At 44.1% G+C, this 20,548-nt stretch overlaps 1 protein-coding gene across 1 annotated transcript in view; it reads right to left on the bottom strand.

The window, feature by feature from the left end:
• The window catches only part of EXT1 (exostosin glycosyltransferase 1), a 180,721-nt gene that overhangs the window by 18,905 nt on the left and 141,268 nt on the right, over positions 1-20,548 (bottom strand). Inside the window, exons 2-4 of the mRNA XM_065629769.1 lie at positions 6,317-6,410; positions 3,477-3,584; positions 53-172 (exon numbers count right to left, since the gene is read on the bottom strand). Coding sequence (XP_065485841.1) covers positions 53-172; positions 3,477-3,584; positions 6,317-6,410 — 322 coding nt within the window. The remainder of the gene's footprint in view (positions 1-52; positions 173-3,476; positions 3,585-6,316; positions 6,411-20,548) is intronic.

Here is a 20,548-nt window from a genome sequence, read left to right on the forward strand (position 1 = left end):
TCAGGCACAGAATCCTCGCTGCTCTGCAAGCTCCCAGACAATTTTTACTCACCTCTAGTGTAGTCAATACAATCTTCTCAACTGAAGAAAAATAAGCCTCCCACAAGAACTGTGTCTGCTGTCTAAGTGCTAGGATTTTATCCTGATGGATAGACCTGATTGTAGAAGGAATCTGTAATACAAGATGTAATATAGTCAGAAGCTTCAGAAAACAATGCAATCTCATCAAATTAATATGCTGCCGACAAGCCCTCTCCTCTATTAGCAAGCTGCACAGCTTCAGCGCTCCCGTCCAACAGAGGTGCGTGTGTCAACAGTTAAAGCCTTGATGTAAAACCAATGAGACACAACCCTTTATAACCTTTGGTACTGAATATATGATTTTTTTTAATCTGCTTTCTTTTAGTTTTTGGTTATTTCACAGTAACAAAAGCTCCCTCTCCCTAACTCTGTGGCGTGGCATGGTAAGGAGCTCCTCCATCCATGCCCCATGTACAAAACATTTTATAAACTAGTATTTTAACAAACTAGTAACTGCAGGTGTTGAGAGTCTAACAATAATCCCCACTCTCAAAGCGTATTAGAGGGATCTGGAATTGCATTTACCGCAGCATGGCAACACTAAGTGCCCTAAGGAAAACATAGCAACATCTTAAATAAGACTCCACTTTTTGGGAGCCTGTGGATCAAGCTGCATTTTACTAATTACTGTGGGTGGAAAGAATAACATGTCCCACACCACCCATTATTCACAAGGGAAAACACTGCTTCTTTTTTCCCCTCTCCATTGAACCAACATGTTAATTCTGGTTTAAGTTGCCTTAAAAATAAAACCCAAATTGTCTTCGTGCAATACTTTGCCATTAAAAAAGTAACCGCTCACTGCAATCATTATTTGCTTTCACATGTTCCCGAATCAAATGATTTCACATGTAACGTTTTCCTGAAGAAAATGTGATAGTTTAAGAATTTCTATGTAAAAAATTTCCCCAAGAATCAGTAAATTCTTTACTGCATTGTTTGCATCCAGGCCTGGACACTGTGTCCGACAGGACCACAGCTCCACAGGGCGCAGTGTCAGGTGTGACCATCTCTGCTCCCTGAGACTGTCATCTCTTAGACTTTCACCTTAGAGACACCGCTAACTGGAATACAGAATTTGATACTACGAGAGAGCTGGCACTACAGCAAGGACAGAAAAGAATCGTCAGACTGTCAAAGATGGTGCTTTACATTCCTTCGCTATAGGCCCTTCCGGTAAAATAAAGATCTTTAGGTAAAATATTCCTTGTAGAACTAGTATGAAAGATAGAAGTTAAAAGCATGTATTAGCACATGTTTTTCTAACTGATCACATCACTATTTGTGACATGATGCAGCAAATAACTGCACTAAATTTCATCTTTTGCGGTGAATATTTTTTCTTTTCATCACTTTTCCAATAAGTACCAATAAGTCGAGGGATAATGAACATCCCCTGTACTGGCTGTACACAGATGTGTATTAATAACACCCAGGATCATTATCAGCAGCAAATGGATGATCAAAGTCAACTCACAGTGGTGATACAGCATTTTCTCTACAAACTCATTCATTTCATTGCATGATGTGCAACCTTGCATGTGTGTGCACGTGTGTGAGCAAGAAATAAAATCAATACTCATTCCCAACTACGCCTTTTGAAAGGGAAGGCTGCTCTGACTGTGAAGGTTACTGGAAGAAGTTAGGATTTTACAGGCCACTCCATGCTTGCGAGTGCCGGCAAACACAGGGCCAAGGTTAAAAAAAGCCTTGGTGCCCGCTCCATTGCAACAGCTGGAAAGAAAAAGCAGAGCTCCCATTTTAACTGCATTTGCCTATTAGTTATTAATCTACTTGTCCAGAAAGACAGGTGGGGAAAATGATGTATTAATACTAATCTGGCAGGATTACACTGGAATTATTAGAACTGGATGATGTCTTAATAAAAGGTCATTTCAGTAATAAGTAGGGGGAAGGGAAAAAAACATCCTGCCCAAATAAAAGCAGAAAGGCTGGATTAAGCTCTCCCAGCGCTATGATGAGGAGAATATGCAAATAAAAACATCCGAGCTGCTCTCGAACAGGAAATGAAAAACTGTAACATAACAAAAACATTTCCCAGAGCACACATTCAGGCCCTCTGCCAGCTCTTTAAAAACACTGTTAATAACGGTGCAGTAGCTGTTCAATATGGAAGCAGCTGTGAAGGGAACGAATGGCATGTTACCGGAAAGCATGAAGATGGGCAAATTATTATTATTTAAAGAGAGAAATAATTTCGCTCAGAAAAATGTGCTGTCCACAGAAGCAAAAATCAAATGGCCCTTTTATATTTGCAGCTATTAAGGAGAACAGGCAGCACTTTGCAAGGCTTGCTAGGCCAACTCTACACAAATATTTCCTTCTTCAGACAAGTGAATAGGCACCTAATGAGATTTTGAAAGGTACTTCATTTTTGGGGTGCTAAGACATATGTACCTTTTAAAGCTTCTCTCCATGGATGACAATAGCTTGTCACTTTGGAAATGAGTTAAATGCAACCATTAAAAACCCCTCTCTTAGAAGCTACTTACCGGCTATTCCAGATCTTGTGGATCTCAGCTTCATGATGGGCAATGGTGTTTTATCAAATTCTATAGGGTGTTCCAAGAAGACGGACCCCATTTGAAATCACTATTGCTTTGAAACTGGGTCCATCTTTTTGAAACACCCTGTACTTTGTGGAAACCAATTTTTCAAGAACTTTACCTAACATAAATTTCTCCACATACTATAGAGAATGTATTTAGACTATAAAACCAAGGAAACAGGAAAAAAAATCTAGTGAATTTAAAACCAAAGTAGATGCTGAAGGTAGCAAGGAATTTCTAACTTCTCAGCCCATTTTTGTTCCATGAGGACATTAAGAATAGGTGAACACTGCTTCAGAAAGCAATGTTACGTGGTCCAGACATCAGAAAAGGGACAGATTCTGCTTCCCTCAAAACTACTAGATGGTAACACCGACCTGAGAAAATACCTGCTTTCCTGATGAGCCCCTTCAGTACCTACCAGCCAGACACATGGCGCTGGTGGGACCCTAAGGATAAACTATTTTTGAAGGACTCAAGTAGAACCTGCCTTCAAACGTTCTCTGTTTCATCACAGCACCCGGTCCAGGCCAGCTCTGCCTCTGAGAGGCATCCAGGTGCTCCACACCAGAAGAAATGTCATTCTACCAGGATAAATAAAAGAGTCTTCTGCGTTTAGAATGTGGCCTGGTGGCTGCAATGACCTTCAGGTCAAAAAATGAATGATGTCATATTAAATGAGTTCATAGCCAGTGTGACACAGACAATCCCTTCACGATAAAAACTCTTTTACAGCCCTGACCTTTTGGATTCATCCTTCCCATCCATTTAGATGGCGGCAGCAATAATCAACTGATCCGCTGAAGGCCGCCGTCTTTTTCTTACCTGTAATAACAATCTCTCATCGCCTATGACGGCAGCTTGGTTCCAATCAATCACTTCCGAGAAGGGCAGCTCCCATCCGTTGCTGAGCATCACCGGGACGCAGGCGGCCTGCAGCACACAGCGGCATCGCAGCATCAGTGGTACCCGAACACCACGGCGAGCCTGGGGCCTCCCACCAACACCTCACAGTCATCTTCTGCACAGGCTCTGAGCCAGCACTCATGAAAGGTGGTCAGAAGGAGAGGCCACGTGGCAAACAACACCAGAATAGAGACCGCAGGAGGGCAGCCCAAATTCTGATGGTTTTCCGGTTTGCGCTTATTCATACTCACTGAAAGGTGGGGTTTGCATGGAGGGTGGCATTTGAAATCTGGTGCTTACGCTGCCAGGCAAGGGCAGAACTGTTAAAATGCTGCAGATGTGACACCAGAGAATTTAATACAAAATGATGGCCTCCCTCGCTGCTTTGTGAACCATTCAGCAGGGAGCTAACTCCCTAAATTTTTATAATATGTTGTAAGACAACCCTCCAGAAAATATATATCATATTTAATTCCAAAGCACACTTTCCACAACGGAGGAGTGAATTCCCTATCCTGTTTGATATCAGCTCTCCAAAGAGATGCAACTGTACAAACATAATTCATCTGTCATCACTTGTCTGCAAAAATAAGAATTGCTTTCTGTCTCAAAACAAACAAAAAGCATACAAATTTAGTATCTATTTTGTACCAGTATGATCTGTCTAAATTATTTGATCTTTTATGAGTCGCGCAAGTTCCTCTGCATAAACAGCAAGCTTGCAAACATTCAGTAAATAGGGCAGTATTTCCATAAATAAATGTTCACCACTACATTCTGGGCAGCCGGATCACAGCCTAGGATCCAAACCAAAAGCCTCCTGATGTGTTGCAAGAACCTGTTACTAGAGGATCTGATTCGACACTGTGATCTGGTTCAGTTTCTTCTGGATCAAGCCAAGCTCAAGTGCTCCGAATTTGGTCCAGACTGGAGTCAGTCTCTCCTGCACCTCCCAAACGATGGTATAAAAGAGAACCTTTCAGACTGCTGTACCTTCCTTGATAACATGTATTACACAGAGGACGTCAGACTGCTCAAGTCTCTGCATTACAGTAGTGATTACGTGTAAAGAACTGTGATCTGTACGGAAATGACATTAGTGCATAAAAAAATCCAACCAGAAAACACTTAGCGATGTGTTTTCATGTTTAAAACATTCCACTGATGTGGATTACATCTTTCAACATGCCCTGGAGCCAGACAGAAATTGGGAATTCATCATAATCAGCGTATACTGTGCTGCTAGCCTGCTAGGAAAATCCTCAATGCCTGCATTTGGTCATCATCGATCTGGAGTCTCCAAGTTCTGCACCGTGAGGTATGCTCTCTGCTTTCTTCTCTTGAGATGATGTATGACTCGTGGCCCAGCTGAAAAAAGAGCTGAGCAGCGCACTTCATGAGGATCTGAAGTGACTCATCATCCCAAAAAAGCCAGTCCCACCTCTTCCTCTGAAGAGGCTGGAGAGGAAACAGCACTTTGCAGGCTGTTAATCTCCTGAGTAGGAGCAAAGAAGAGACGGCCAGCCTCTAATGTGACAGTAGGTGTGGAGTTCAGTGGTTAAACCTGTGTCCAGCACATTTGAGATTCTCTGAGGTATCCAAGACACCCATCCAAGGCTGGCAGACATGACAGGACCTAGAGAATACCTTCTGGAGAAGTGGCAGAATGCCAGAAAGGTACCCCTGGGCTTCTAAAATAACATCATACCCATCCACTTAGTACCTGAATACTGATCTGCATTGCGGTAAACAATAATCTTTAATAGCAACTGGGACATTTTGTGGTTGATGAAGACAAGTGATGTGATGCTGTTCATTAATAGCTTTACTGCCAATGCTGGGACACTTCCAAAATGGCAAAAGAACACCCGGAGGCAGGATTCTGTAAGGCGTCCTCATTTGCCAGCCCACTGACACCGAGAAGCGCCTCAGCCTCCCCCCTCTTCCACACCAGACCCCATGGAAATGCAGACGCCAGTCCCAGAGGGGACTTGTGGCATCTCCCAAGATGCTCTGTATGTCTGAGTGAAGATCCAGGACCCCAGGGCTGAGCTGAGGCTTGCCAAAAAAAAGGTCACGCCGCCTGCAGCCAGAGTAGGTGAGTGTCAGGCCGGATCGCTGTGCTGCCCAGCGCCGCGGCCACAGCCACCCAGGAGCCCGTCAGCATTGCCTCTGCTGCTGGCCCACAGCACAAAACGGAGACAGTAACCAGAACGTTTTTAAAAGGCGACGGGGATTCAGGTGCTGTCCCAGACACACCGTTTGCTCCCTGAGATCAGCCTACATCCAGCTTCACGTGAAGCTTCCAGCTGGGGCTTTACAACCTCCAGGCCACCTTCTGCATGTTCAGTAAGCACCACTGCAAGACAGGCAATGCATAAGCAGGTCTGTTCTGGCTAAGTGAAAACAAAAAGGTGTTTTTACCACCCTGGGGCTTACTTGTGGAGGCCAGTGTCTCCCATTGGAAGTCTCACAGCTTGCCAAGATACTGCTCTAAACCGGTCCAACCTCCCAGCCCCACCACATCCAGGGAAAGCCTTTTTCCTGGAGGTAATGCGATGTGACCGTCAGCTGAGCTCAGTGCTTGCTCAGCCCCTCCTGGGAAGAAGCTGCCAGTTGCTCCAAAGTATGAAGAGAGGCTTTTGCAAAGTGGATTACTGTCCACTAGGGACATGAAACATTTCCCTCCTCCCCACCCCCTTGCTATTGCATGCTGAATTGCAGCCAGCGTAGCTGATGCTTTAAACTGCAGCTCTTACCTGCAAAGCTTCCAGAAACCTGAAAGAGCCAAGCCTGCGGCCACGGGGAACCAGACAGAAAGTGGCATTGTGCAGCATTTCACGGTAATCATACCTAACGAGAACAGAGGAGAAAAGAGAAAATTCAATTAGTGGTGAGTCCTAGAGTAACTGGGCGTGAAAATGCAAACAGCTGTTGAGACACATCTGGCTAAAATCATCTCTGACCAAGACCGCTCACCATCAGGTTAGCCAGCTCCCCCCGGGCACGTGTCAGCCACCTCCCCCGCTGCTTTTTGCTCATCCTCAGGAGCAACCAGGAGACTGAGGGGCGACCTCATCAATGTTTATAAATATATAAAGGGTGGGTGTCACGAGGATGGAGCCAGGCTCTTCTCGATGACAACCAACAGGAAGACAAGGGGTAATGGGTTCAAGCTGGAACACAAGAGGTTCCACTTAAATTTGAGAAGAAACTTCTTCTCAGTGAGGGTGACGGAACACTGGAACAGGCTGCCCAGGGAGGTTGTGGAGTCTCCTTCTCTGGAAATATTCAAACCCGCCTGGACACCTTCCTGTGTAACCTCATCTGGGTGTTCCTGCTCTGGTGGGGGGATTGGACTAGATGATCTTTTGAGGTCCCTTCCAATCCCTAACGTTCTGTGATTCTGTGAACCACCATGGGAGAGAGCTGGGGAGAGTGGTGACAAAACTGGGAAGGAAGGAAATAATTTTGCCTTTGCAATAATCAGCCACTTCTATATAAAGAGGTATGCATGAGTTCTAACAACAAACTTATATCGAAATATTTTGATACCCAAAGCATTGTTGCAGCACTTCCGTGACCCTGATTTTTATTTGGATTTAAAGTCATGCACGACTGTGCTCTTTTCTGTGCAAGAGGTTTGTATGAAACAAAAAATATTCAAACTATGCCAAATAAATCTTCCCTACTCAAGCAAGCACTGAAAAAGGGACAGGATGGTGGGTTACAATGACTCCCACGGTGGTTATTGTCAAATGCGGTGAGAAGGATAAACTGCCAAATTTTGGCTGCCAACCACAGAGCTGCAATGACCCCTGCTCCTCTGAATTAAAACTTATAGACAGTCCTGTTGTTTTGGTTTTTTTTTTTTCCAATTCCATCGATTACCACAAAATCATTCACCAAAAACACACACCAAAGCCTAACAGTCTCCAGCATGTTATTAGCTGACTGTACTTCTGGCAAACCCATGGAAATGCGAACAGCATCAACCTCATCTGAGACAAAAGGATTCAGATTAAATACCCTCCGTTCTCTAGTGTCCTGAACCCTGCAGACAGATGTTATTTTGACAGTAACTTGTGACACTGAAATTTTCTAACACTAATAATCTAATTTAACCATAGACTGCAGGCAGAGCAATTTTTTCTGTAAGCATGTAGATGTATATACATATATATGTGATTATATTTTCTATATAAAAAAGTCCAGATCTATGCTTGTATTCTCGCACAGGCCAGACAGATGGGACTAAGCCAATTTTCAATTATAAACTCTGTCTTTAGGAAGAGACATCTTGCAAAGGCCCATTTGCTTAAACAAGCGTGTATAGCTAATTTGCACAAGAAAAGGTCACTGTGAATGGATTAAGATTATCTCCACTGAGAGCAAAATAAAACCCCTCGTTGCATTAATTAAAACTACAAAACAGACTTCAAAGTACATTTTTTCTTAAATCGTTATCTCAGCTTTGGTTAAAATACATATACACATATTCCATCTGAGTGGCAGCAAGTTCTTTTTCGCCGTGTGGGCTATTGATTGGCAGCCACGTCCCAGCTCAGCAGCCAGCAGTGACACAGCACACGAGGGAAAATATTAGGAAACTGGAACACCAAAAAAATTAAATGTTGCTGTTTTTAAGCATTCCTTTTTTACATACTTAGAGGTCTGAAGGCTCATCACTTTCACTTTATATTGTACGATAGAAAATGTTAATAAATACCAAAAATAGAATACCCTGTAGGGCTAGAATATACCAGTCAGAAGTCCCCCATCATCAGCTAGCTAAAAAAGGAAAATCCTGTTAATACTCCGGAATTCAACAATATCCACAAAATGTTGATGGCAGAACCAGAACACAAAGAAAAGCAGAGAGTGAGGCCAAACACGAGTCCTCCACCTGCCACTGATGCCTTATGTTGGGTACCTTTTCTTTCACATCTAATTTGCTGATATTAGGATAGATTTATAATGGGGGAAAAAAAAAATAAGGATTTTGTTGATCATTTCCCACCTGGAAACCAGTTAGCATCTTGCTCCCATTTGTGCATTTTAAAGCCTAACGTGTGATTTATTGCTGCGCTCTGGAATAGCACGGTTCATGGTCATCAAGCAATTGATCTACATCATATGTACACAGAGAGCCTCATCCTAACCTTGATGTATGGGCACAAAATTTCCACTCACTTCAGGGAGAGCCCGCAGATACAACATGAGCAGACCCAGAGTAAAGCAATATCCATTGAGAGCTGCTGCAGCACATGAATTTCACCAGAGATTCTTCTCATGAACAAATTTCCCTGCAATTTAAACCCAAGTGTTTTAAGGTGACTTGACACGACTTTCGAGCGCAGTGCTAAGGGACTGGTTTACAGTCTAACCCTCCACAGTGACCATTGCAGGATCAAGTGTCTATTTGAAATACTTAAACACAAGGTACTAATTTTACGCCAGTAGTTTGTGAGTAGCACACAAAACAACGGAGGTTCCCTGCCTTAGCTGAAAGACAGAAGATACCCCAGTATGTTTAAATACAAATTCAGAAATGCCTTGCACACAACACATGTAGCCAGCCACAAATACATAAACATCTCTGTCAAGCTGCAAGCAGAGCTTCGTAATTTGAAGCACTGCTTGCAGAAGAAATCGTTTACATGTATCAAAAAGCACCTTAGAGTCAAGTTTGCAGCAGAGACCATTTGATGTTTTCCTCTGACTGTCAGGCAGCATTTGGAGGAGACCTTGATCACAAAAACATTGCATGGTCAGTGAAGTTCCAGGCCACAGGCCACAGGGGAGACAGAAGGTGTCAGGGCAACCCTCGGTTTCAGGCTCCTTCCCATTCAGCCCTGTAGGAACCACGCATGCAACAAAAGGTTTGATTTTTGCTGGTGTTTTGTTGGGGAGGGGAAATTCCTTATGTATGATCGGCATTTTTTTCCACATAGGAGGCATACACATCTGAAAGCATCTCTGCACTTCTCTTAACTTTGACTTGAAATGCTTTCAGTGAAGTCAGAGAGATAATCTGCATGATTACAGGTAGGTATCTCATTTAAATCTTTACTGGACTTGAAATTTCTCCTTCGCTTCTCCAGAAGAGAAATCAGAGGTGGCACGGACATCCAGGAACACCCTCTCCGCTACAGCAGGACGCTTGTACATTAAGTGCTGATCTGCCATCTGTTGCAAAGACCAGTATCACACCAACGACGGGCTTGATTTTCCCACCATCTCCATTGACTAATCTCACCAAGACCACAGGGAGGCAACAAAATATTATAACCCTGCTTGCAACTGGTGGAGGGGCCTTAAGTTACAGAGAAAATAGTCAAGAGTTTAGAAGAAGTTCTTCCAGAGCCTCATCATCTTCTCCCCTGGCAATGGGGGTTATATCTGTTTTCAGAACTACTTATTTCCATCAGCCAGTAAGGTCTGAGGGTGGCAGAGAGATTTGTTATGATCTTCCAGCTTGCATCGCTGTGGTTTCTGCAAACCGGGAGCTGCCAGCTTGTGGGGACGGCTCTGCTTTACCTGCCTATCCAGATGCTCTGGTTTTACCCAGCTACGGAGATCTTCCAGGCTCCGCTTGCAGCTGAGGAATCGGAGCAACGACTGGCCCCACAGGGCATCATGTCAGCAGCTGGCCAGGCACTTCTTCCTTATTTGTGCCACTGTGGTGGCACATTCCTTCTGGCACTTTCCTTGACTTTGGCAGTTGATCTTCCCGAGCATTTACTGTAGGAAAGCTTTGAGAGGAGTCCTCTGCTTTGCTCGGAGGGTATTTATTTCCAGAAAGTTCCTGGTTTTCGCGTTAGAAGCTGCTGGGGAGTTGGGGGGTGGGGGCACATGCTTATTGCTCATATTCCTGTGTTCCTGCCTTCTTCTGCACACCCATACGGAGGTAACATTTTATTGCCAGTTTTAGGGTCAGCTTGGCCTGGGCCTCAGCTGCATCATTTTTACATATTAAAATCCAAGATGCATATGCCTTTAAAATGACAGTTGGGGTTTTATAACTAAAATAGTTACAGATTTAACCCAAAGCTCACGTCCCTTTGTAAGAATCAGCAGTTTGTTTTATTAGCTTTCAGGCTTCCTTCCATTATGATTAAGTGCACCATGTTCACAGCTAATACCTTTTTAAGCAGCACAAACAAATAGCTCTATTTCTAATTAATTCTAATTTATTCACACTTTAATTGAAACATCCCCTCCCTGCTACCACCCATAGCTGAGAAAACATGTTCGGCCCCATCTATCACGCAGGTGTAAACACTGCAACGCCGTGTGGGCAATTATCTGAAGGAGAGACGCTGCTCAGCCAAATGCTCTTACCATTCTAACTTCTTGATCCAACACATTGCTTCTGTCTTTCCCCATCCCCTCCTCTTTTTTTTTCTTCTTTCCTTCTGATGTGCCGACCTTGTCAATCAGTGCGTGGATTAAAGGGCTGCTTGGGATTCCTGGTTCACCATCATCCCAAGGAGCCAGGGCAGGCTGCAGAGGCTCTGCAGTGACTAATCAGCCATGCCATACATTCCTTCTTACAGCTTAAGCGTTTCCCCATGTCACTACACTAAAGAGATTATAAACTACCCTGGGAAACATTTTCACTACCAACTTCCAATATAAACTTTTTTTTTTTTCCCAAAGCCACATCATCATCACCACTGACTAAACAGAGGTCTAAAAGGACACCAGGCTGTTTAGACCAGCAGATATGTCCAGCTACCAAGCTGTAATAACTATCACAATTTATCCAGCTATATGTCACCTGTCACGTAGGAATCACAAAGCAGTGTACATATTTTCTTATCTAATCCTCTAAACACTGATATGGGATACCATCACCATCCCTGTTTCACAGAATGAAAACCTGAGATACGGATGCCTGCTGGTTTCTCCAGCAGCTGGACAGACCTTGGGAATGCCAACCCCAGCGTCCTCGCCTGCCTCCCTCCTCTCTGGTGATGCTCATCGAAAATTATCACCATAATGACTATCAAAATTCAGATGGAAATACAGAAGCAGAACCCAAACCAAATATAATGGGTTTAACTCAAACCACATACTACGGGCTTAACCCAGCGGTACATATTTTAGCAGTGTCACACATAATCCATCTTCTGGAAGATGCTGGAGCTCATCTTTGGCAGGCAGTATCAGCACATACCGTCGTAGGTGTCAGATGGGACTAGAGCTGTTTTTTTCTTTCCTGAGCCAAAAATTGTGATGGCACTCAACCAACTATGTCCAGGGCTCCCTCCCTGAATCTGCGAGTCCATGAACACATGCTGCATCTTCCAAAAGTCTCTGCATCAGTTCAAGTGCTACAACAAAGACAGATATTAAACACCTACAACACAAGACTAAACGGCAGAGTGTTTCCCAGTTTTCCAGCATATGAAGTTTCAGCTGTTAACCAGTCGGCCAGTTTTCCATGTGTAAATGCTTAATGCAGATGGCTCTGAACTACTGTCTGGAGAAAAGAAACCCACTCTGTCACACGGAGCGTCTCGTCGCTTGGTTTCCATTAAGGTATATTGACTTTTAAATAAACTGTCAAGTAAAACTTGGCATTGAAAACACCAAGTGAGTAACTGTCTTTGTAGAAAAGCTGACAGCTCAGCTGTGCGTCAGATAGATGGCTGCCCAAGACTGAGCTCGAAAGGCTAACGCATCCTACTTGGAAAGGTGCCGTCGCCGCGAACTGCTTGCTTTCGGATTTACGGCTGCACGATGCTTTGGGGTGATCTTAATGCTGGTTAACAGGCTACTGGCTGGCAGTTCATCTCCCTTGCTGCAACCGCTGGTTCTGGAATTAGAAAGTTTGGAGGTGCAAAAACATAATTGGAAAACTTTTTTTTCCCCCTGCTTAAAGGGCTAATTGATTTCACAGGTGTTTAATTATCATTTGCTGTGAGATAATACCTTGTAGTGCCATAAAAAATGGATTTAATTTTCGAGCGCTTGCAAAACCATTGCCAAAGCCAAGTTAGAGCTAAAGCTAGATAATTATTCTATAAATCAAACACACTGCCTCCTTTCTTTGAAATTTTTAATACTTGGCTATAATGATATCTGACGACCTTGAAACTAACATAAAAAGGATTTTTTTGCCAAGTGCTGAAAGGCAGCCGCTGGAGTATTTCTTTCAGCCTGGTTCATTACTGCAGCCGTGGCCGCCGTGCTGCCCAGGCTGCAGGACTCCAAGGGACGCTACGGTCCAAGTCCAGCAGCGCCGTGTGTGAACAGTGATCTCGGCACACAGGTAACGGCCGAGTACAGGTACGAGCATGAGCCCAGTGTGAAAATGCTGCTAAATTAATGAAAATCCTGCACGATTCTTCTAGGCCTGGCAAAGGCAATGAAACTTGGCAAACATTCAGCAACTAATGTCAAGGTACAACTGTTTTCTCCTTTCCATGCCAGCATCTTCTTTTAGTTCAGAAGGCTGGATAATAAAGCAAAACTGAGTAGAGTTTTCACTTTAATGTACTACTAAAGGAACTTTGTAACAGTTAGGATGGACAGTAACCATTGAAATGTAAATCATCTTTGAAGTCTTTGGTGGCATAGGGGTTAGATTCAGTTCACTTTGATATTATGCACGGAAACATTTGGATACACAAGCCACTAAAGTCAATGTACATTCTAACAAATAAGAATGGTCCAATGATTTTTGTCTAAATATTTACACAGAATGCCCTGTAAATCTATACGGTGCATGCAAAGCATACACAACATTTGGTCTGCCAAATACTCTCCAACTGGCTCCCAGCGTGGCGGTTACACCCCCTAGAACAAGTAGTCTTACACAGCAGCAAATGTGGTCTCGCCAACATCATTTGATGTTTAAAGATAACAAGTGTGCCAGGGAGGGCTGGTAAGTAGCGTGTCGGAGGCAAACCTTGCCGAGGTGCCTCTCCAGGCAGCGTTACACCCCAGTTACCAGCAACCTGCTAATAGCATCGTGTAGTGCTTCTTCTAAAACCAAACGCCGGCTCCCGGGCTTTGAAATCCTCCAAGAGCGCCTGCTTCACAACAGCACCTTGCTGTGCTGGCAGCAAGAAAACTCACAACATGCCTGAGTAAGAAAAGTCCATGAGGAAGCAAATGCACCTTTCGCTTGTATCTTCCGAGAAATGTAAACATAGCACCACCTATTGCAAATTTAATACCCTCTAGGTCAGCGGGAAAGCACTGAAGATGCTGATGCTCGCAGGTGCGGATGCAGGCACAGACAGGAACACACGCACACAGCCACAAGGTAAGATTTTACACGGACCCACCTCTCCCGCCATCTCCTCTGAAGTGACATAAACGTATATGAATTCTCTTTGCCTGAAATGTGCCCGTCTTGGCACTTATTGCCCATCAAGCTGCTAGACCCTTACAAGGTAAAAATAAGACCAACCTGTTAAGATGATCCAGTGCTTCAGGCAGGCTATTTCTAACAGGATTCTTCTAACAGTAAATTACGGCAACACTTTGCATCATTATGGTACCTCTACCTTGCCATTTTCTGAAGATCACAAACTCCTTTTTGAATATTTTAATATAAAGAAACTCAGCCTGCCGGTGGCAGAACAAAGCAGCTTCTCCATTTCACTGATGGGGAAACGGCCAGGCAGCCTGAACTTGGGTTTCATCTACTCAGCCCTGTTCCCCAGTACTCTGCAATGAAAAATGCACGAGTAAGTTGAAAGTAACATCTAACTCTTGACAGTGTGCTTTGGCATTTCAACTGAGAACTAATATCCTGGGCTGCATCCAAAGGCGTGTGTCCAGCAGGTCAGGGAGGTGATTCTGCCCCTCTGTTCCGCTCTGGTGAGACCCCACCTGGAGGCCTGTGTCCAGCTCTGGTTCCTCAGCGCAGGACAGACATGGACCTGTTGGAGAGGGGCCAGAGGAGCCACAGAAATGGTCAGAGGGCTGGAACAGCTCTGCTGGGAGGACAGGCTGAGAGAGTTGCGGTTGTTCAGCCTGGAGAAGAGGAGGCTCTGGGGAGACCTTATTTTGGCCTTTCAGTACTGAAAAGGGGCCTATGAGAAAGATGGGGAGAGACTTTTTAGCACGGCCTGTTGTGATAGGACAAGGGGTAATAGTTTTAATCCAAAAGCGGGGAGATCTAGATTGGACATAAGGAAGGATTTTTCACCATGAGAGAGGTGAGGCACTGGAACAGGTTACCCAGAGGAGCTGTGGATGCCCCATCCCTGGGAGTGCTCCAGGCCAGGTTGGTTGGGGCTTTGAGCAACCTGGTCTAGTGAAGGTGTCCCTGCCCATGGCAGGGGGGTTGGAACTAGGCGATCTTTAAAGGCTCCTCCCAACCCAACCCATTCTGTGAGTCTATGATTCTGATTTTTAAAATTGGAGATACTACATTCTGTCCTTCACAGAACGACTTTGTTTGGACTTTAGCCTTCTCCTAGTAGTGAAGCAGTGTCAAACACTTGTCCTAAATAGCCCCATCTGGTCCCATTAACCAATCTCACGTGCTGTGACAGTCCAGCTGTGAACATCTTTGGGGTAATTTCCCATTGCAAAGCCAGTTTTCTTATTGATTTATTCTCTAGCTTAAAAAAAAAAAAACCAACAAAACCCACTACTGGAATTTCAGTTATTAAAGCATCAGTTTGGATTAAAGACCCAAACAAAGAAAAATCCATAGTGCGTTTTCCGAACAAAGAAACAAATTTTAGCTCATCTGCCGCCCATTCTAATTTTGAGATTACAGGACATACTTGAAAGCCTCAGAGTGAGGAGAAAGAAAAGACTCATTGTGAGATCTCTCACCTGTCAGCACCTGCCAGCTCTGAAGCTGATGATTCCCTCCTGCCTGTCAGAAAAAAGGCCTCCAAATCGTTCTTAATTATTTTTAAATAGCTCTTTATTGAAAACTTGAGGTTAAAAAATGCTGATGAGGATCAGTTTTCTTGAGTTTTCATGCTTCAGTATCTCGGGCTACTGAATGTTTTAACTAACCTAGAAAGAGAAATGGTTGATTACAAGCCCTGGATGGCAAAATATGAATAAAATCAGTGCTCTGCACCCATTTATGCCAGAGTCCAATAACTGGACCCAGCAGAGTCCAGAGGACTCTTGCGTAAAGAACATCATCTTCCCCATTAAGCTGCCTGTAGGACTGGGACTTGAGCAGGACAGTACAGAAAGTACAAATCCCTGAAGATTGAATTAGAAGGGGTTATCTTTTCTGTTCTTGCTTTGAATGTCTGGCTGAGTTCTTTACCAAACGATTTAGAATAGTCCTTATGAAGCTTATCATTTTCTATTCAGCTCCACAGATTTCCCCATTACGGCTATCGAGCGCCTAAGTGGCTTGTTGGCATCTTTAAAAGTTATAGTCCTCCAGACGCAACATCTAAAAATGGAAAGCGAAGATGATGTGCAATACTGGCTCTAATTATGCAGGAGTTCATTTCTATGAATGGCTGGATTTGTTTCCAAAAAAGAAAAGAGAGGGACTTTACACAAGAACTGCTGGCAGAGCCCCTTGTTGTCTAGGCATGCTGACCCAAAATGTGACCATGCTTGGAGGAAAAATTAGTTCAGAAAATCCACGGAACAACTTTGAATGAAAAAGAGAAGTGATTTATTTTTACTCATAAGAAGTCAGCTGCAGCCTAGTCCCCAGGAGTGGTAACACCACAGCGTATCTAGATACTTCAATATTTTGGTTGTTTATTAGTTCTCATATTTGCCCTCATCTCAGGATCTCAAAGTATTTTCTTTCTCCTTCCTACAAATGAGATAAAGCTACCTCAAAAAATAGAGGTAGGACACAAAGTAGGAAAAAAAAATTAAAAAAAAAGAACCCTAATTCTCTGTATTTTGATTTTGTAGCACTGAACTTTGTTACAGTCCAGGGTGGGTTTCCACTGACTGACAGCGGGTGCTGATCTTCTGGACATGATGAGGACTAACTTCTGCAACAAAGCAGTGCAGGAGTGTAAACTGTGGAAGGGCAGGAAACTGCATTTTTTTTCCCTATTGCAGTCAACAGCATTAAAATACTTTTTGTTTTCTAAGAAAGAGCAAAAAGGAGATAGCAGGAAGAAATATAAATATGCATTGATAATTCTTTTGCAGTGATATCTCCCATTCCTGTCCTCAGTTTTGTTAACGTAAAGCTAAATCAGGCCACCCCACGTGCACTTTGAGAACTGGGACTGTGCTTCGTGGAGTGGCCAGGTAAAACAGGATCGTCATTCTGCAGATCTGCTCCTTCTCTGTGCTCACTCACTTCTGCTGACCACAGTAAAATCAAAGTTTTCTATTATTTGCTCTTCTCAGTAAAAAATGCTCCTCTGCATCACCAAGTCCCTTTTGGAGCCAGAATCTCCTCTCCTGAACCAGAGGAAAACATGAGCTGCACGCCATTGAGTGTAAATTTGAAATTGCAGCTGGCTTTCGTTAGGTGTTTTTTACCTTTTATAGGGTTGTTTAGGTGACTCCAGTGGTCTTCAGTTGATGTTACACCAGATCAGGGTGACTATATTCCATTCAGTAGGGCTGGAGAGAGTCTTACCAACTTGCAAGAAGACAAGGGGTAATGGTTTCAAACTGAAAGAGGGCAGGTTTAGATTGGATATAAGGAAGAAATTTTTTGCGTTAAGGGTGCTGAGAGACTGCAACAGGCTGCCCAGAGAAGCTGTGGATGCCCCATCACTGGAAGTGTCCAAGGCCAGGTCGGCTTCGGCTTTGAGCAACCTGGTCTTTTGAAAGATGTCCTTGTCCACTGCAGGGGGGCTGGACTAGATGAAATGTGAAGATCCCTTCCAACCCAAACCTTTCTACGGTTCTATGACTGCCCATGGTGGTACATGGGACTTTTAGGTCCCAGTCTGAACATGAGAAATTGCTGCCTGAAATGTCCCACAAGCATGCTTGCATCCATGCATACTTACATGTGCACACTTCTGCACTACAAGGGACTTTCATCTGGAAACCACTGATGCACATGCATTTCCTTTTTCTCTTGCCTGACCATGCCCTGACACACAAAGAACCTCACATATGATTGTTGCAAAATTACTTTTTCAAAAATCAAGGCCCATTTTGTGAACAAAGTTAGAGGAATAACCAACCAAGGCAAATTGAAAACCTCGTTTTGAAGAAGAGCTCTTCTTGAGCACGCAAAGTGAGTCTTTTGAAAACCAGTCTGCAAATATAAGTGCCAAGCGCTATCTAAACCGAACCATATCACAATTCTGAGTGCTGCTTTTCATTTTCCTCCTCATGGTCCCAGGGAAACCAAATACCTGCTGATGGTGAATGCCTGACTGCTCGCAGCTGTAGCCCTAACGCATCACCACAGCATCAGGCATCTGAGCTATGTCGGGACCAGTCCTAAGAGATGCAGATGGTATTTCTCAGTCCCTATCGACACCCATTCCCACTCCCCGCACCGCACACAATCATCTGCTTTGCTTTTTTAGCATTCCTGCCCCGCTGGGCAACGTCTGCCCAAACGTGCTACGTCTGGTTGCAAGCTAATACATTATTTACACAAACTATTCAGGCATAGCAGCAAGGATATAAAACATTTATCAACAAAGGGACCAGTTTGTCATTTTAAAATAATTATGTTTCTTTAAAGAAACCAACAAATCCAGTTGTCTCAGAATTATTTATTAGGTTGCGCAGGCTTGAAAGGGCTCTCTCTTTTGGAGGGAGGAGTCTCCCCTCCACAAAAAGCTTTAACCATGAGAAATTTTATACCTCAGCAAGGAAATCTCAAGCTTACAGGTTTCACAGCCGGAACCCTAATGAGAAGTATAGGTCAGGTTAGGTGTGTGGTGGCACCTCGTCCTGTGATCTGCCAGACACCGAAAAACCTTGAGTGAGCTGTGGGGTTGCAGGGCAGGGAACTCCCAAGTGTATCTGCAGTTCTCCTCCGCTATCAATACCTGGAGCACAGCTACACCGCACTTACACCTGGGAGCAGCTATACCAGCCCCAGCCCTGCGGGATCCAACCAGGCACCTCCTCCAGCCCTGCTGGGAAGTGTGCGGGGCCAGCCTGGCCAAAAAGCCCTTTGGTCTCTACCTGCTCCCTGCCCGGCACTGCCTTTTCATGCCTCCTCCAGAAATTCAGACACAAGGACATATGGAAAGGGAAAGGCATCGGCATGCAAGTGCTCAGATCGGAGAGAGACCTGTGATCTAGTGTGCTTTGCAGATTGCCAAGGAAAACATGACCGTCCAGACAAAAGGGTTTCCGAGAGGATGCCAGCACTGATCAGATTAGTCGAAGGAATAACAGCTCTTCGGCCAAGTGCTAACAGCCAACAGATGGAGGAGAATGATGTTCACTGCCTGACAGGCCATGCGATGACGCAGTACAGCATGCGACTGGACTGCTTTGCTTTTTTATACAGTTAATTTTGATATCAGTTTTAAAATATTTAATTTTTTTTGAACCTTCCAGTGATAAGCACAGAGCAGGCCCAAAGACATCCGTAAAGGAGGCTTCTGTATCAGGGTAATTCAGCTTCTACCTCTTATAAACCACAACCACAGCACCCTGTGCTGGCGGGAGAACAGGTTGCAGAGTTCCCAGCTGAGTCTGGGTTTTGTGTGCCGTGTCCCCAAGGGGTATAAATGAGACTGTGAGCTCTCTCTGCAAACTTCCGAGCAGCTGTTCTCCCGCAGCTCCCTCTCTCAGACTCCAGATGGGCTGTGATACATGCATTTTCCTACAGCGGTGCCTCAAATCATGCGTTAGACGTGTCAGCAATTTCTGATGACATCAGAGGCTAAAAAGGTGCAGACCTGGAGCGGGTTTTTTGGATCATCCTCATGCAGTGCAAAAATCTTTTACATACTGTTTAAAAGACTACAAAACAGAGTAAACTGAAATCCTCTGTAACGCTTGGCGTCTAAAACAAGACTTTTTACCTTAGAAAAAACCAATTCTGTAAAGTATTAGAGGGTCACCGTGGAAAAGCAGCTCAAGGCTGTTACAGAAGAGTAAATGAATCCTTAGACACATCAACCACGTTGTACACACAGAGAAGAAACGGTCTCTGTGTACGTGGAGTCAGTGAGGCAGATACCAGAAAATACCCAGTGCTAATACCCCCACATTTTAGAAAGATTCTGAATAATTGAAGACAGAGAAAAGGGACAGAAATGTTATTTAAGCGACTGTAGTAAATACCCTTCTGAGAGAGACTTAAAGACCTCAGCTCGTTCAGCTTATCAGAGAGAAGAGGAAGAAGTGGCTTGATTACAGCACATAAGTGGCTCTACAGGGAGAAAAAGAAAAGGAACCAAGAGTTCTTCAACCTGCTGAAAAAGGGCACAACAAGAATCAAGAGGTGGAAGTCAAAAGTGAAACAAACATCAATAGAAATCTGTACTAATGGCCTGGCACCGACAGTATTTTAACTCCTGAACCAAGCTGCCATGGGAGACGGTGGCTCCTCCATTAAGTGATCCTCTTCACATCGAGGCGGGTGCTTGCTGGAGGACACGCTGTCACTCATCCCGGTTCAGTGGGCACAGCACAGGGTAAAGCGGGGGACACGGAACGGGCTGCGATGCGCAGGAGATCAGACGGAGTAATCTCCTGGTCCATCTGGCCTTCTGCTTTCTGTAAAAGCTGCTGGTATCTGGTGCTTTCTGATCATCCTGAGCACAAAACCACTACCTCCAACATTCCATCACGCAAACTTCATCCAATTAGATTAGCACTGAAAGGCACAGGGACACTAAAAGGAACAGTGTCTTCTGATAAGCAACCCATGGCACTGCTGAAATCGCTTCACTGGAGTTACAATAAATTCTGTAAGAATAAACAACAACAGACTAAACTTGATAACAAATAACCTTCAGGATTTTTGCTACTTCAGACCAACACATTCAACTTACTCAAAAATTATTTATCTGATGAACGGGACAGTTTGAAAAGTATCCACTGTTGTACAGAGATCAGCTTTACATTTCTATAGAGGA

Source organism: Caloenas nicobarica, chromosome 2 (genome assembly GCF_036013445.1).
Source record: "Caloenas nicobarica isolate bCalNic1 chromosome 2, bCalNic1.hap1, whole genome shotgun sequence".
In the NCBI taxonomy this organism is placed as follows: Eukaryota; Metazoa; Chordata; class Aves; order Columbiformes; family Columbidae; genus Caloenas; species Caloenas nicobarica.